This window comes from Dermacentor andersoni, chromosome 6 (genome assembly GCF_023375885.2).
Source record: "Dermacentor andersoni chromosome 6, qqDerAnde1_hic_scaffold, whole genome shotgun sequence".
NCBI classification, from domain to species: domain Eukaryota; kingdom Metazoa; phylum Arthropoda; class Arachnida; order Ixodida; family Ixodidae; genus Dermacentor; species Dermacentor andersoni.
The window spans coordinates 10,462,744-10,481,684 of NC_092819.1; the positions used below are offsets into that span (position 1 = coordinate 10,462,744).

Genomic DNA, 18,941 nt, shown 5'->3' on the forward strand with positions numbered 1-18,941 from the left:
TCCACGCTCACGACGGCCAGCTCCAACTAATGAAGGAGCACAACAGAAACAGCCACGAACCTCGGCAACCAAATCTAGGTTGCCAAAACATTTGTTGCACATTGTATTCAGGAAATAGGACTTCTTTTCAACACATATCACAGAGAAATTGCCCGTAACTGAAACTAAAAGTCACTGATAAAAAAAAAAAGTTTGTAACAAGGTTCTCAAGGCACAATTCAGAGCACTCAATGCAGTTTTAGCTCCATTTAGTTTCATTCACTCCCGCGTTTCGTCCCGTTTCGCGTTTCGAGACTTGAAGTAGAAATGAGGCTTTGTCAGCAGATAGAACTTTATGATTCTATTCGTAAGTGCTGTTTTGTGTTCAGGGCAGCCAACAAGGTTCAGCTTGGTAAGATGGAGAAAAAATACCAGATCCATAAAGCGGTCGCTTCTTACTTGCATCACACTGAAGCAGTGGGTGAAAGTTTTCCAGCGATGTCACCAGTTCATTCAGCTAATCTGACGGATATAAAAGACCTCCCCTGTCAAAAGCGGTGGTGAGGGCTGCTTTTTTGGAGAGGCACGATGGAGCATTTGGGTAAATTGTCGGCACTGCGTCGCTTGTAAGCACGGGTCGATCACGGGGAATCTTGACTGTTTTGCCGCTGACCACGTGCGTGAAGTGCCGCACATTGTATTGTTCGTGGAAGTCAAGCTCACGGAGGGCTGATTTCTCGTCGAGAAATTCGTCAGCCCCGATGACAGCCTGCCACCACATTTCAAGATGTTCGGGGTCCTTTGGCACAGAACACAAGGTGACACGCTTTCTGTCTTCCTTGACGACACGTAACCAGGCTTGCAGCGAAGCGCAAAGCAGTGCATTTGCTTCGCTTTCTTTATGCGAGGACCCATTTGACCGGAACAGGGCATGAAACTCAAGCCTACATGGTAACGAGCAATCTTTCGCCACAAATAAAACATCACAAAAATCACATGCGTGCAACGTCGAACCGAGAACACAACAATCACATGTGCTCATGCACAGATAGTGGGAGAAAGAGGCGGAAGGGCTAGGCGGCTAGGGGAGACATTGCAATGCTGACCGCAGTGCCACCACGGCCACTGAGGTGGCGGCATAAATCAACGGATTGTGCTTTTGCTGCAAACATACAGGCATTGGCGCCACCTCTAATTCTAGCCACCATAACTAGAGTGTACTAGAATGGGGGAGTGGAACCAGCGAACGCTTTGGCAAGCGCCACTTGCGGTGATGCAAAAAATGCTGAAATTACGACGGCGCTGCCATCGCCTTATCCTGAAGCTCCGGCTGTTTTGGCAGCGCTCATTGGCTGAGGCGAACACGCGAACTGAGTAGCTGTCATCTGCTCGGTGCACCATTGTTGTTGCATCATTTGCATCATTTCCGTTGCTCTTTCTTCATTTTATTTACAACAGGTCGGTGAGGAATAAAATCACTGTTTTCACCACCGAGTATCAAAACTAGATTTTTATTTATTTGTTTTCATCAGTAACACAAAAAGAAAAAACAGGTGAAGTAGAACTGCACAGTCGGAGGTCCCAAAGTAAATACTGTCGGGGGGACCTCCTAAACAGGAAACAAATGGGGGTTAGTGCAATTGTGGCAACAGTAGCAGGCTACATCATGCAAAGGTTGTGTTTGTCAGCAGCATTTAATACAGTGTTTTAATACGAAACTAGGTGGTGGTAGCGTGGGGAACAAGCAATGCTGTAATGTATTCACAGGGACAGAAAAAACATCGAAGAAATATAGAATGAAAATTAGGAACAGTACAATACAAATATATTTATTAATGTTTACATTGCACAATAAAAATACTAGGAGTTCGCTAATGAGTTAATATAATGCGCCATAGCTTTGCGCTTGAAGGCTTCAAAAGCACATGATTTGATATCGGACGGAATTGAATTCCACAATGATACCCCTGAAAACATGACAGTAAATTTCTCATAGTTAGTTCGAATTTTAGGAGAGTGAAATGCCTGTCAAAGCTCCATGCAGCTGTGCTCAGGTTTTCGATGCAACAAACGTCCAGTCCGTGCGTGGGGCCACTCATTCAGGTGAAGGCAATGGTGACACCAACTTTTCAATTAAAGAAGCCTCGAGGGGTAGCCTGCACTGGACCCACTCCCCTATCTAGTACCCTCTATTAATGACCAATTCTGTTGGGACAGGTAACAAAAGCACGTAGCCATTATTTTAGAAATAATAATTTGACTTCAGAAAACATGAACTGCAGGAACATTGCTTTGATAAACAAAATAATACTTTCTCACAGCCATGACCACGCTTGTCTTCTGCCTGCCACTAGAGTTTCTAACTATATTACCTAGAGGAAAATCTGGTGCTGCTGCGCTGTGGTATGCATGCAATGCCAATATATTGCGACTTTTGATTGACATCGTTCTTGGAGAGCCAAGACGGCTTGAAGATGTACCTGGCTAGCACCATTTCGTCTGTCGAAATGATTTATTTCCTACTGAAACAGCATGTAAAAAGCTGTTTTAGCTTTATTATTGCACAAAAGCATGTTCTGTTTAATATGAGGACTTGTTATGGATGTACGATTATATGAAACACAAAAAGTAACAGCGGGCCGCTAAAGTTGGAGGACAGACGACAAGATTCGTGCTTGCTTTGGAACAGTTTTTTGTCTGCTTGTGCTTTTATTTGCTTGATTCTGCATTGTAAGTAAGCAAACTTCATTGAAAGATGTAATATGGGTGAATGGAAACCTTTTATATGTATTTTATATTAAGAACATTATTTGTGTACCCATATCCACGTTTTAAACGATGCCTCGTACAGCACCAGCCAACACAAGCCTTGCTCACCCATTTACCAAATTCCCTTGAGGGCACAGTGCTCTTTAGAAAACTCCCATAGACAGTGGCACCAGATTTCCCTCTAGGTAATATAGTGAGAAACTCTGTGGCCTGCCACCAATGCCAGCACATAATCACAACCGCGTTCACCTATTACTGTTTCCAGCATGCTTTCAGTGAACAACTACATCCTCACTGTAGATCGAAACATTTTAATAAAAAATGTTCCACGGCGTTTTCAGCATTACCACTGCATGATTTGGCACTCTAACCAGTAAGCTTTCAATTGCATTAAAATAATTGGTTCCATAAAAACTGGTTGGCAGTTCCTTTAACGAAACTTTCTCCACCATGCTCATTTGCACAGGACTGATTCGCCAAACTAAAGAGAATGAACATGCAGAATTTTGTGCATGAATATGTGTAATATGAATGTCCTGCGAGTGTGTTGCAAGATGTGTATGATATTGTTTAGAAATGATATGCACAACTATTATGCATTTTGTGTGGACAATGGTTAGTAATATGGAAGGTAGCAGAACCATGCTGCGTACTTACATCTGGGCCTTTTTAATGTCTACATGTTTATAGATGTGTTAAAAATTTAGATTAAAAATTGAATGGTACCTGTAAAATCAGTTAATCACACATGCCACACCGTAAGAATTATTAACCTTACCACACCGTAAGCATTATTAACCATTCATGAAGAGAAAAACATGTATGTGTATCTTCATCTTGATATTTAGCCCACTGAGTAGCCAACTTTTTTCTGCGTGATGATCACTAAATTTTGTACACATATTAAAATAAGACTGTGGGATCTTGTGTTAGTTACAGCAACAAATTTATCACTAATCACACAATTTAATATTACACTTCAGCAAATTTAGTGATAACTGCACCTTTAAAAACGTGCATAGCATTATCAAAAGGGTGGACTTAAACAAGTAACTGTGTTTTCATGTTGGAGTGCTTAAAAAATGGCCCACATGGCTAAGAACTACATACCTCAATGTGCAACACACTTTTAAATGTCCTCCAACTACTCATATCATGGTTTGCTTGAGTACGTTGTTTCACAACTTCCACAGGAACTCTTAAAGTGCAGGCTGCCTGTAAATAGAGCAAGTCACCTGTAAATAAAAGTTCACTCTCGAAAGTAATAGATTAAGTGAACATGATGCTACAACCAAGGTAAAGAATCAGATAGGTGTGCAAATTAGTACTGAGTTAAACGTCTTTTGATACAAGAAAGAAGACTTGCTAGCAGTGCCCATTCAAAGCAGCACACGCATCAAACTTCCAATCAGGTCTGGCAGTGCATTTCTGATTTAAAACAACTTTATGAAGACGACAAACAATGGCCAAACATCATAACCAGTGCTAGGACAGAGACTGATGCTCGGGCCCAGACATGGTTCGCTGTTCTTGACCACTGCATCTTTTTGACACCAAAGAGCTGGCGACAAAACCAGCATCATGTCAAGACAATTGACAAGCTATTACGTATCTGTTTAACGACCCGGAGCTGATGAATGAGTCAAGTTCTGGGACCCCAAACTGTAAAGGTGTCATCGGCCATGTGCAACCTACTAAGTGCTGCAAGGAGCCCACGCTGATGACGTTGTGGGAAAAGCGTCCACCCCAGCTTCACATCAGATCACATCTTCACTGCATCGGGGGTAGGTCAAAGGTTGCACACCAGAGTAGGAGTCTGGTGGGGTGGTGCGATGCCATAGGTTGGCATTTAATGATTTTGTAGACTGTGGGACAGTTCCAACTGGCCGAGAAGAAGGACATTGAATTCCCTCGTTGAGCAAAAGAGGGAAATCAACTATTTACCGTATTTACTCGCATAATGGATGCACTCGCATAATGAACGCAGAAAAAGTGCATGTTTTCTTGTTCTCGCATAATGATCGTGCCCTGAACTTGCTGCCGTGAAGTAGAAGACACACGGTACAATTTGGCATCTGGTATGGCGTCCAGCAGGTGCGAATGTTTCCAACGCCGCGTTGAACGCCAAATCATACCGTGTCTCCTACTTTTGTCGCGGAAAATCTGTGGATCTATGTGTCGCAGAAAATCCTGCGTTGGCGTCCAACGTCGGACGACGCTTCAGCAAAAAGAATTCCGAAGCAAATTTCGAACCACGCATACCCAACCACTTTTCTACCACCAAAGTTGCTCATCCTTGTCTTTCATTATTTACAAAGTTATTCCTCGAAATTTTGAGAACAGTAGCTCACAAACAAATGTAATGAAAAAAAAGCAATACACTGACAGCTCATATCTTTTACATTAGCTCTTCTCAGACTAAAATGTTAAAAGTGCGAAACAATAACAGGAGATCAACCCATGCAAGAGGCCGCGTTTCTACCAGAAAGCTTGGCTGCGTGCGTAGCGTTCGCCACCAGCGTTTCCCAGTAAACATTACGTTTATATAAGCTGCAGTTGCCGGGAAGCATGAAAAGCAGTCAGGGGTCTTTGACTGCTATCGTGATCCACTCTTAAAGGCGAAGCTTCAGTGTCCTCCAAATTTTTGCGATAGCAATTATATGGACGCTTCAGGTGCATTTTTGGCATCGCCATCGCAGCGCGCTGCATGGTGTACGTGTGAGTGAAAGTGCGCAAAGGAAGCCGATGATCGCGGCTTTTATCACGGAGCAATCTTGCGCGCTGTCTTTCGTCGCGCAAAAGGCTCCGAGCGGCGGCGGTGTTGTACTCTGGCAGGAACTGCGTATTGCATAACCGCGCCCGAGGCAGGGTGTACGACAAGGTTCTGACTGGTGTTGTATAAGTCGCGGGTCACTTTTTTCATTGCGACGATAGATTAGATTTTTTACAGGTAGTGCTTAGGAGAGCACATGTAACCAGCAAACGGAGGCCTCAGGAAAGCACCCGAGATTATAATAAAGGAGGCGGCGCAGGATCTCCAGGGCACCCAAGGGGTAGCGGGGGAATCGAAATAATGACACGTTGTTACAACTAGTAAAAACACAATTGAATAAATATAATTACGTCCAGCCGCCAACTTGTGACGCTAAGCTCAGCACTACCGCGTCCTGGGGCATCTGCAACACCAGTCAGAACTTTGCCCAGTGTACTACCCGAAGGGCACCGATGATCGCAGCTCCATCTTCCGCGTACAATGGAGGAAAGCAGGAAGGAAACACGCCGTCTTCCGTAGCGCGCATGGCACCAGGCGTGGGGGAGTTATTTCAGCAGCAACTGCGCATTGCAAAGCCCTGGTGTGCATTATCTTCAGAGCGATCTGTGTCGGGGGCTGAGTGGATGGCGGCTCATACCTTTGTGCGTGCTGTGTTCTCGCCGCTTAGTTTACGTTGAAGCGGATGTTGACAAGTTTATACGGCTGATAAAGCTACTATCCTTACTTCATGTAGCTGACTACACATTTGCTACCCCCATCAATGGTTCGCATTTCGGGAAAAACTTACTTTCTTTAGAGGTGGCCACAGGAAAAGAAAATGGATCATAATTTTATCCCGCATAATGAATGCACCCCGAACTTTGCACATAACTTTAGGGAAATAAAAGTGCCTTCATTATGCGAGTAAGTACAGTAAATAGGGGAGCTGGAGTGTTTTGAGGGGCGCTCGGAGATGTAAAGACTTGACATGTAGTAAGCTCTGAGACTCATGGAGCCGTTCTTGTAAACAGTCATCAAGTAAATTTGTACATGAAAATTTGATTTTCACATCTGTCGGACATCATTCTGGATCTCTCTTTCGCCTGGCACATAGCACACCACCAGCCATGGTACCTTCGTGGCTGCTCGGACCTCCAACTTCACAACAATGGCATATGGAATCGGCTGGTGTTGGCTACATCGGAGTGGTGAGTGCTACATGTTTGCTTCTCTTTTTGCCAAACTCATTAACGCAGGCAGTCAGTAGTGGTGTTCCTGACTTTGTCTCGAAGGCCAAGCATTGAGTGTCTCGTGGGTTGAATTACTAATAGGGAAGAAATACAGGTTGCACTGTATGTAAGGATCGATAAGTTTAAAATCCAAGCACTTCTTGAAAGTTGTGAGAAGATGGGCATTTCAGTTGGCCCTGCGAAAGGTAACAGAGCTTTTACAGAATGAGGAGTTGAGTTATAAGGAGCCCAGTGAGGCCAGAAAATTCATTTCCCAAGGAAAGAGCACGAAGAGCGAGAAATTCTGCCATCTCATAATGGTAGCGATAACGACAGGCTGGGTAGTGCCCGACTCTTCATGTCGCCAGAACTCTCTAGTACAAGAAGGCAGACTCTGGGAGAGTAGTTTTGTGTCCTGTGGCGGTCCCTGTTTTGGAAACTTCTTTAAATAGCGAATTTTAGTTTTAAGGCAGGCTGAATTTTGAAGGAAAATGAGATCGCTATGAAGAAATTCAAAGTGCAGGACCTCCTTTTAACTTGCGAGGAGTTAGGCATTTCCACCGGCTCCGCAAAAATAAAGTAAGCAGTCCTCGACGTCATGCAGGCAGATGTGATGGTCAATGAAGCTGACGAGGCTTGGGAAATGATTGTTGAAAGGAAACAAGACAAGAGGAGCAGGCAAGTGGCAGCGCATCAGCACGCTCTTAGGATGAAATAGCTTGAGTGCAAAGATAAAATGTGGTCATGTTCTGTTTCACGGATGCACTGTGAAACCCGGCACCATAGACGTGCTGCCAAGGCACCATAAGTAAATGCCCAGAGGTCAGGATCCAGCCACAGAGCACGAAAAAGTGAAGGAGCATAAATCCAAAGCTTAGCTGTTTGCCGAGGTAAGGGATCGGCGTGACGCACATTGCGAAAAGCAAAATTTCATGAAGATGCAGGCGTGATAACTGCCGCCTGACTGCATTGCATACAGTGCATTGTAAGCAGAGGGACATAGTGAAGCATCTGGTAGGCTGCTGCACTTGCTGATCACTCACTTGGGAGAGAGAAAAGAGACTGCCTAGCGAATAATGGGACAATGGACTCGAGGCCCTGGGAGTGCACCACTCTTCTAATAATTGCAGGCTGCATGTCGAAAGCCGCAGCAACAAGGTGCTTCATGCACATTGGTGGTTTTTGCCTTTTTCGTGACCGCACCTTGCAGAAACTCCGGAATGCGCAACCCCCTCGAGCTCATCTGAAAGGGTTCGTTTGGGGTCTAAGAACAAAGCACTCGGAAAGACCTGTTGCAGGATTTTGTTCTTTTGCATTCACTTTGTAAGAGCTTAGTTGCAGATTTAACGCTTGAAAAGCTAAATACCGCACATTTCTGTTAAGTTATTAGCCTTTTTGGTTCAGGTTAGATCCACAATTTCAAGTGGAATGTTTACGTGACGACAGGTGTAGACTTGGAATGCAAGCAGTGTCAGTGTTGCATGCAGTAGAAAGGTTGCGTGAGTTGATAAGCTGCACTTTTGCACGAGTTCATGATGAGTCATGGTTTGTTTGACAGGAGTGCTTTTTTTTAGAGGCACGTTTTGTAGGTTATGTTCCTGAACATTCATTTCTCTGTGGACATTTCTTTTTTAATGACTGACCTTTACAAACATTTTGTTAGGCAGAGGGTATTGTTAGTCTCTTCTGCTCGTGATGGAGGCACATTCTGAGTTAATTAAATGTTTACCTTCATGGAAATGTTACAGCTCAATGCTCCAGAAGGGAAAGTGCCAGTGTTTTCATTCTTTTTGTTATTTTTCATGGAGATGTAGGCAGAAGATAAAGAGCCTCACAGTATGATTACTCTGCAGTCTAGATCAGCTGATTTTGAAAAGTGGCGGATAGTTATTGCTGCACACATGTAAAGAAGAGCGCACCTTAGAAAATGGTTTTGTGGATCACTTTTAGCAATGGCATAACCTGCAGATTTCTTTACTCTTCGATGTATTGTGTCAGGGTATGTCACATAAATGGTCAGATGGAGCACATCATTAAAGCAGCACAATTTAGTAGTGTGCCAAAGGAGAGGCAGAATAAGTCAGACCTTCTGAGCCAATTTAGGCACGCGATAAGGGTGGTAGATGGTTTTACTATTTTGTTTATGTTGCATTTACGACATTATGTAATAATTATGTAGCTCTCTTGTGTTAAGTGTTATGGAGTGTGAATTAATGAAGGCCAGTTCTCCCTTCGCTTTCCTGATCTGTGGAAAGCTCGACTTCATAATTACTTAGCTTCATCACATAAACCCTGTTTGCGTCTATTTGCGAAGATACATCATAGGACATTTCTTAGTACTTGTTTGGATCAACCTGCAACTTGCATTTCAAGGTTTTATTTTAGATAGTGGGTGATCAGATTATTTTAATGTGTACAATCTGGCGATAAGAGTGGCTTGCATGTGGCGCTTGTGTCATTGTGTGGACCTGACAAAAGTCACTCCTTGGAGCTTATTATCTTGCATTTCTGCAGTCCAGTCAGAGCCCACCTCTCAAGAGGCCTTTGGCCAGAAGATCCTCCTTCTTGGAAGCTGTGGACCCATTACTTAGAGCAACTCAGGCACCACGCCAGCCGAGCTGCGTTGAACAAGTTGACGCCCCACTGCACCATCAGGTGGCGGGTGCTGTTATGCCTAGAGTCCTTCTGGACAAAGGATGCACAGTGGCAAGCATGTAGCTATAGAATGCCATTCATGCTTCATCTTTTTGACATCAAAGAGCTGGTGACAAAACAAGCGTCACATCAAGATATTTGACATGCGTTTATGTGTCTGTTCAATGACACCAAGCTGACGAATGAGACGAGTTCTGGGACCCCAAACTTAAAAGGGTCATTGGCCATGTGCAACCTACTAATTGCTGCAAAGAGCCCACACTTATGACTTTGTGGCAACAGTGTCGATCCCAGGTTTCACATGAAATTGCATCTTCATTGCATTGAGGGCAGGTCGAGGATTGGACACCAGAAGTGGGGCGGTGAGACACCATGGGGGTGATTTTGCAGGTTGTGCTACAGTTCCAACTGGCTGAGAAGGACAGTGAATTCCCTCGTCGAGCAAAAAAGGGAGATCAACTCCTTAAATAGGGGAGCTGGAGTGTTATGAGGGGTGCTAAAACATGTGACAACGGCATGACAAGAGTTGGATGATGAAGTTATAATAATGATGGAACAACTGCGATGGCATGACGACAACGGTATGACAAAGAATGCATGACGACAGCTGTATGACAATGATGGTATGACAATGGTATGGGGACACTGAGCTTACGAGTGTATGAGGACGATGGCGAGAAAGATTGTATCACAGAGCCCCTATGACAATGACGACATGACGAGAGTGAGATGATGAAGTTGGAATGATGACAATGGAATGACCACATTGGCATCATGACCACAAGCACAGACCTAGTGGCCCAAGCTGGTAAGCAACTTGGGGCAATGGGTCGGCATAAGGGGCTAGACAGACAGATAGATAGGCTGAACACGGCTAAAGTAGGCAAAGAATGCTAATCACATTAAAAGTCGCCATTTGAGTCAAGTGGATAGGATAGTTATACATTCAAAGATAAATTTAAAGGTTGGCGCAAAAACTTAAAGCTGGCGTCGCCACTCATCTTTTGTTTATGTGTCTTTTCTAAGGCTATTAAGTCACCACTCTCATGGTAAGAATGGCTTTTATGGTATTCCAGAAAGGTAAATTACAAATACAGTATAATTTTTCTTTTTTTGATTTAGTGCCCCTTTAAGGCAACCTTGTCATCCTTAGCATTAGCTTAACATTGCATAGAAATGTCACATGGTACTGCAAACACCAGAAGAATAGAAAACTCAGTTCCAATGTTATACCTCCACTGCAAAACATATGCGTACCACTTCACCACATGCAGCTGCAATACTGTGCACCAAAGGAGTCATCAAGCTTGGCATGACTGGACCAACAAATTGCTTCACTCCTTCATAGGTGCAGAAAAATAGTGCAGCTGTAAAGAAAGAAAGAAAACTAATAAAACAATTTGCTTCTTAATGCAAAAGAGTTCAGCAAACTATACACAATCATGTAATTTTTGTAATCACGAACACTGTCGAAATTCAGTGAGCGCTTAGCACTAACTGGAAACAATTTCGCCACAGACAAAGGTTCTTGTCAAGTGCACATTACATAAAAAAAAAATGAAGCTCCAGTACTAATAACATCTATCATATTATGAATGATTACTCTTTAGTGTGGAATAGAAGCTTGCCGAAAACAGCCACAGATTAGTCGTTTGCCGAGACCACTGCCAGCAGCTACAATTTTTGTCAAAGTACAAAAACATGTTACAATATTGTCCTGTCACTCCTGTTGGTGATAGCCCTGGCATGCCCTGTGGCTTTGCCAACGGCCTCCCACGTGCTTCGCTTCTGGCTGATGTCATCGTCGCTCTACCAACCACCGCTAAGCTGCGGTCAGCGACGTCTACACCGGATGATATAAAGGTCTTCGCAACGGCACCTTCCTTCAGTGGGTAGAACAGCAGAGATGCCGGAATGTTGCTAAAACGCTGCCCGTTTTTCATGCAGGTATGTTATATTCAAGGTGCCTATAGCTACCGTTCTGATGACCACTTTTTGCTGCTGCTGTTCTGCCCGAACAGCGTTGTTACTTGCTGCTTTCGCATTTTGCACTGTTACGATAGTACATCAAAGTCAAGCGAGGCTAATAACACTACTACAAGTAGCAGTCAGTGCTCCACCAGTTCCCCTCCAGAGACGGCTAATCTTCCCGCGCAATTGTTGGCTGGTCAGAAACAAATTGCACGCGACATTACCGATATCAAAGGATCTTTTAATTCCCGCTTCGAAGCCCTTGAAACATGTGTATCTTGGCTCGAATCTTCTACAGCAGCTGTTGACAGTAGTGCAACGTATGACAAGCTTAACTCCGAAATTGTCTCACTTAGGGAATCTATCACTAAACTCACTTCAAAATCGGATGAGTTAGAAAACCGTTCACGCCGGAACAATATTCTTTTGCATGGTTTACTGGAAACACATGATGAAAATACTACTTCTTTACTGCAAGCTGTAGCACAGGTGCTAACAAAACAACTTCAGATAAAATGTCCAGATATTGAGCGCTGCCACCATGTGGGCAGATCAAAAGAAGGGCGATTACGCCCTATCATAATGAAGATTTTTTACTTTAGGGAAAAAATTCAAGTTATGAAAAATGTTACGAAACTGAAACAGTCTGGTTTGTACATCACTGAAGACTTATCACCGAATGTGCAAGCCTTACGAAGGAAAGTGTGGGACGCAACTGCAAGTTTTCGTGATAATGGATCCAGAGTGAAACTACACTACGATCATGCTTACATTGACGACACGCGCTACATATGGGACACTGGTACAGACAGTTTAAAGCGCAATTCTGGTCATGCTCCTAACACACGTATTGTTTCTAAAGCCGGAGCAACTTCTCATTGACTTCCGTCAACTACTGGTAAGCTAAGTATTCTGTATTTCAATGCTAGAAGTATCGTTAACAAGTTTGTGCCTTTATTGACTCTTGTTACGTCATATTCTCCCCACATAGTGGCCATAACAGAGACCTGGCTGCATGATGGCGTGTTTGAATGAATTTTGCCCACCCGGCTATGTAGCAATACGGAATGACCGATTAAGTGGTAAAGGTGGTGGTATTGCGCTGCTCATTCGCTCAGACCTAAAATTTTCTGTGCTCCCTAACACACCTGAGGTTGAAGTTGCTTGGTGTAAGCTATATTTAAACAAACTTTCCATAATTCTTGGTGTATGCTATCGCGCTCCAGGTTCCTCATTAGAAGATTTATGGAGGCTTAGCATATTCATGCACAAACACGACTTCGGCACCTCGAACCTAATGTTCATGGGAGATTTTAATGTACCGGGCATTGACTGGTGAACCCTGAATTGCACAGGTCGTGACCTTTCGATTTCTAAGGAACTTCTTTCTCTTTCATTATCCCTTGGTCTTACTCAAATCGTACAAGCTCCAACCCGCCATAATTCTCTCTTGGACTTAGTTTTTCTCAGTTCTCAGCTCGTTCAAACTGGTTTTCAGTGCGATGTGATCAGTGGCATTTCTGACCACAAAGCCGTCCATGTGTGCCTTCCCTATTCATTTATTAAGCTTCAGTCTAATATTACACAGTTTTTCGACTTCACTCATGCTGATGATACATCAATAACAGACACACAGACACAAGCTTCTAACTTTGATTCCTTCCAAGCACTTGGTCTACGTGATAACGTCCACACATTAGTTGATGCATTTGAGCGTATCGTGAAACTGTGCATTGACAATTTTGTTCCCCTCAAGACTAAAAAGAGAAATCCTAAAATTCCATGGATGAATCGCAGCATACTGCATATATCACGCCGTGTTCGTCATCTGCACAGACTGAAAAAGGCATGTAATCCTGACAGTATAATTCGCTTTAACGCCGCTAAGGAAGAGCTACGTATCAAAATGAAAACAGCTAAAAACTTTTATTTTCAAGTTGAACTACCAGGATTATTACACTCTAACCCACGCAAATTCTGGACTTCCATCACACCAACTAAAACTGCTGCAGTTTCCTTTATATTAGAAGGCACGGCTATCTCAGAACCCTCCGACATAGCTAATGCTTTTAATGTCTATTTTCAATCAGTGTTCATGCATGACAACTCTCTACCACCGTTCACAAATACTAATCCTGAGCTTTCTATCGGTGATGTGGTAATCAGTGAGAACAGCATCCTAAACTTGATTCTCAATTTAGACACAAAGAAGTGCACTGGTCCTGATAACATTCCAAACAGCTTTCTAGTAAGATACTCTCTCTGGTGTTCCCGTTATTTGGCGGTTATCTTTCACAAATCCTTGAATTCAGGCATCGTCCCCCATTCTTGGAAGCTAGCCAAGGTCCTGCCTCTGCATAAATCTGGTGAAAAGCAATTTTTTTCTAACTATAGACCTATATCGCTTACCTCCAATTCCGGAAAGCTACTAGAACATATCATACACAAGCATATAACAATACCTTGAATCGAATAAAATTCTCTCTAACATACAACATGGATTTCATCGTGGTTTCAGCACAACAACACAACTAGTGGAATTTTCACATGACATTACTAGAAATCTTGATATTGGCAATCAAATTGATGCGTTATTTGTAGACTTTTCCAAAGCTTTTGACACGGTTATACACAACAAGCTACTAAGTAAACTAAACCTAATTTTAAATAATCTTCGACTGATCGACTGGATAGCTAGCTTTCTTAACTCTCGCTCTCAATTCGTTTCATTTAATTCCACTTCGTCCTCCACTGTAAATGTAACATCAGGTGTTCCACAAGGCTCTGTTCTGGGACCTTTGTTATTTTTAATCTTTATAAATGACCTTCCGAACAATATTAAGTCAAAAATCCGTCTTTATGCCGACGACTGTGTCCTATACCAAGTAATTTCTTCTCCGAGTGATCTCGCCTTACTTCAAGATTCCTTCAACAGATTTTGCACCTGGTGTATGGACTGGCAGATGCGCATCAACTTTCAAAAAACCGTAGTAGTGTCATTCACAAACAGCCTTTTTCCATCACAGCATGTGTATGCTTTCAATAACAGAATAGTTCCATGGGCATGGGTGTACAAATACCTTGGAGTTATTTTCACGCACAACATGCAGTGGTGCCAGCATATTGATCACATCACATCTACAGCACTAAGAAAATTAGGTTACTTGAGATGAACATTATCTAAATCGCCAAAAGACACCAAATTACTAATGTATAAAACGCTCATTCGTTCCGCATTAGAGCACGCTTCATGCGTTTGGAACCCGTATAAAGTGTGCGACATCAACAAAGTCGAATCGGTACAAAGGAAGGCTGTTCGCTTCATTTGTCGTCGCTATGATCGTAATTTTTCACCCTCATCTGCAATGAATTCCTTGAATTTATCTCTTCTATGCACAAGGCAACATATAGATTCCATGAAGCTGTTACATTCGATTATTCACTCATGCTGTCAACTATCTGCTGATGATTACATCAGATATGCCAGTGCTCTTCCAACCAGACGTTGCCACTCCCTCAACCTAGAGCCTTTCTTTGCACGTACTAACATGTTCCAACACAGTTATTTCCCGACAGTTGTCGAGTGCTGGAATGAATTACCCGGTTCCGTTCGTGAATTGACACTACGTGATTTTGTAGAAGCACTAGTGCGATAAAATTGCTTCCCCTTGTTGTTTTTTTCTATTATCTATTATGTTCAACTGCCTTTGTTTCTGTTTCTTATGTTTACTGTACTCCACTCCTGCAATAGCCCTGAATAGGGCTGCAGTATTTGAAAATAAATAAATTAATTAAACAATTTCGTTCCGGTCACCTTGAACAGAATTACTTGCAGAAAAACTACTTGCTTTCCTCCAACGGCAGAGTGTACCCTCAAAGCATCTAAGCAAGTTTATTTTTAGGAACGAACGAAGGAAAAGTTTCCACAAGGAAATTTTCCTTGCCGATGATCCGTGGTCACCGGTTGGCCATTAGCTCCGCGAATTCATGCATGTAAATTTTTTCCTGCACTTAACGATGTAAAGGTTGTCTGTCTGGTATGAAAAAAAACGTAGACAAAAGAGGCTTATAAGTGCCCTTAAATGAGCTCCATCGATGAGTAATGACTGCAATGCAGATCGTGTAGTACTCGCATAGCGATCGCCTAGCGCGACTACGACCGTTGAGCAGACACTACTCTTCCCTTCTACAGCGTGGAAAATGCATTGTTACATAGTGATGTCTTACCTTATACTTCCCATTATTGAACTTACATGTTGGTGCAGAGCCAAGCGCCGCAGATGCGACACCGGAGTAGATCTTCTTGAAGCCCCCAGCTTTCAGAAACCCCTGCTGGCTTTGCAAACGTGTTTTAAGCGTGTCGAGTGGGAAAAGAACGACGTCCACAGTAGTGCCAGCAATTGCGCCAGCCTAAAAACGAGAGAGGGGTAAAGAGAAGCGATGTCCTGAACTCGGTTGTCACACTGTAGCAGCACTAAACTTGTCATGTTCACCAAATTACACGAAACACATACCACTAGCGAGGCAAAAAAGGACGGACTGTCAACACTTTCCATTGTGCTCGGTAAAGTTCTGCTCCAGTTGACTCCTGAATAACTTTTTCAACATTTGACATCAGTAATTCTACCTCCACAGGGCGACCGGGAACCGCACAACTGGCTTGGCATCCTACTGTAGTCGCTGTAGTTGTAGTTGTAACTGGCGGCGCACAAGGCGAATACGCGCATGCCGCACACGGCACGGACAGCTGTATGGACGTCAGACGTACTGTGGTCAGACTGAAGTTTTGCAAGACGCGTAGCGCCACCTGCCGTTGCGAAGAGGCAGTAATTGCGAAGAGGCGAAACCCGACTCCCTTGCTAAGTTGCCTATGCAGTTAGCGACTGCGAAACAACGATTTAACTAAATTTTGGTCCATATTGCGAGTGTTTTGCGCATTTAACACCCAGACAGTGAGCTATGAATTTCTACGCTAGTCGGACGCGCCGCCGAACTGCCATAAAGTGCTTGCTGGTCACTCTTCAGACTGATGGCGGAAGCGACGGCAACCGCGATAGCTCCGCGCGCTACGAAGAAACGTCGCAATCGACGCTACTGTTGTGTTGTAAATTGGCATAAACGTGAAGGACAGAATAACAACGTTCAGTTTTACCGATTACCATCGGGATCGTATGAAAGGGAAAGGCGAGAGCGCTGGATACGGGCCGTTCAACGTATTGGGTAATCGTATTACTTGCATTCCCCACAACACAGCGGCTCGCATGAGAAAGTGCGACAATTTTGTTCTTCTGTAATTGTGTTGCGTAGCCCTGACGGAGGACCGTGGTAATCAAGCGAGAACTCAAGAATCTGCAGCCGCCACTTCGTTGGTAACAGAAAAAACAACGTTGCGAACCATCCTGTGTATCTGCGATTGATATTTCCACCTGTTAACAGACGTCCGCCTCCGCTTGACTCAACAAGTGGAACGGAGAGATTTGGCAGGTCAGCTTAAGCAAACATTTTGGTTCGTTTATGAATTCAAAATTCTGTTCTAGAGCATCGTTGTATCGCGAGCTCATTTCTACTTTGGGTATTTTGTATGTCCTGCGCCGATACAACAAGCACTCTTCGCAATGTGCTGAGCCTGCTCGACTGCGTTTTTCAAATGAGAGCAAAAAGTTGCTATAGGAGCACTGGATGAGTAATTGCGAAGTAACGCGCGTGTGTAAAGAAAAACATGTCGCGTTTATTTACATTTATTTGTGCGCGCTTCTTGCTCGAAGTGCGAAAAGATCAAATTAAGGAACTGAGCGATGCTGTAGAAAGATGCAGCGCGTAGGCACTGTACGAATCTTACTTTCGTTATGATCGCAGGCTGTTTGCCACCTTGGAAAGCGTTTTCTGTTTGCTGCCCTGGAAAAGGCTATGAAAGAATTTATACTCTCCGTAAATAATTGCGAGACTAAACATTACGATAAAATACATAAAAATATAGGAGATACTTTAGTCTTGTGTTCAGGACATATTCAATATGAACCAATTTGAAATGCTTAGATTTTTATGCTGAAATGCCTATAGACAAACCTGATGCTCTCTGTACTTGCGAGTTGCAGCACGCCGAAATAACACTTGAGACTTTATTTTATATTGTACACGTACTTCGCCCTGCATGCTAAGCTTCCTTTCCGAAGCGTGGATGGGCGGAACAAGCTTTCCAGGTCCTTGATTTTTAGGAAACCGTGCCTCAACACAAACGAAAGAGAAGGGTCCATTGTGGCCTATGCACCTTCGCTTGCGGACAGCTCTCCTTGCACTACTCAGTTCGCGCCAAGGCTGAGATGGGGGCGCTGGTGACGGGTTTTTCCGCAGCGCCGCCTGGGCAGAGTCTGAGGGCTATGAGAGAAGGGGCATAAAAAGGAAGGAAGCGGATTGGTGTTTCAAAAGTTCCGACCGGTTCCAGAATTACCATCGGCTAAAGTCTAGATTTTCTGCTAAAATATATAGGGACTTCAGTTCAAGCTGTTCCGATGGTTCCGGCCATGATTTCGGTCTGTGGTTCCAGCGCATATTCTTGATAACCTTCTTGATTGTTCTTGATATCCTCCCAAGGTCGATTGAGCCTTCCGTGATGTTACCCAAGGACAGCAATTCTCACTAACGAAAGCGTATTAAAACTATTTAATCTAGCTAAAACTGATATATTGCGAACAGGAACGCGTTGAAAAGAAACTGAAATGAAGAAGGCCGCCGTTCCTGCGACCCGGTCGACGGAGTGGAAAGGGGGGGTAAGCGTTATAGTGCCCTGGTCGTTCGAACGCTTAGGGCCCAAAAGCGTTAGGTTCACCCAAATAGACGCTAAATAATGGTTTGGCTTGGCTCCGTATATTATTTTTAAATAGGTGGCGCTAAAGCGATGAACGCGACGAGAGCCTTGAATCGGTGCTTCCGTTCTGCCCGTGCGGTATGGTGCGGTCTTCGCCTGTGTCCGTGGCTGTAGGGAAGTGATTGTAGCTGTTTGATGTCGTTAAATGTGAGAGCTTGTGGCGAAGTGATTGAGTATGGCCGTAGTGGTTCTGCCCATGTAGTGTTTTGCGGACTTCACCTGTGCCTGTGACTGATCGTGTTGCCCAATAGCTTTGTGGAAAGCGACGTGGCTTGTGTGGATGTCATCGCAGCTTTTGCCAGCTCCTGGGTGGCCCCTGTGCCAGTTATTGATGGCGTTGCCCAGTAGCTTTGTGGAAGTTGATGTACCTTGTGTGGATTTCGTTGCCGCTTATGACTGCCTTAATTATAGGTGGTCACGCTGCCTTTTGAAGCGCGTCCGAGCGCGAGAAACTTCACCGATTTTTTTGTAAACAACGTGGACGTCTCGAAATGTTAGCTAGAAATCAACTAGCAGCAAGCCAAGTCTGTATTTTGTGGTTTTTCGAGCTTATGCTCATGCGAGCAACAGAAGAACAAAAGGTCCGTTACATAATGTCAGTTCCATAAAATCAGCTTTGCCGCAATACAGTCATGATATGCGGTGAAGCATACGTAATGTATTGCGGTAAAGTATATAAGAAGGTAGTCAGGGACCACTGCGTTACTGGGGCGATTTTCTT

General features: G+C 43.8%; 1 protein-coding gene across 4 annotated transcripts in view; it reads right to left on the minus strand.

The window, feature by feature from the left end:
* LOC126521673 (mitochondrial S-adenosylmethionine carrier protein-like) overlaps positions 1–16,120 on the minus strand; it is a 56,203-nt gene extending 40,083 nt beyond the window's left edge. Inside the window, exons 1-4 of one of the 4 annotated variants that reach the window (XM_055065815.2) lie at positions 15,870–16,113; positions 15,609–15,765; positions 10,618–10,751; positions 3,859–3,963 (exon numbers count right to left, since the gene is read on the minus strand). In XM_055065815.2, the coding sequence (XP_054921790.1) occupies positions 3,859–3,963; positions 10,618–10,751; positions 15,609–15,765; positions 15,870–15,911 (438 nt within the window). In that variant the 5' untranslated portion in view covers positions 15,912–16,113. Of the gene's footprint in view, positions 1–3,858; positions 3,964–10,617; positions 10,752–15,608; positions 15,766–15,869 lie in introns of all 4 variants that reach the window. The other 3 variants (XM_050170400.2, XM_050170399.2, XM_055065814.2) reach the window with 3 other exon arrangements.
* Positions 16,121–18,941: the final 2,821 nt, after the last annotated feature.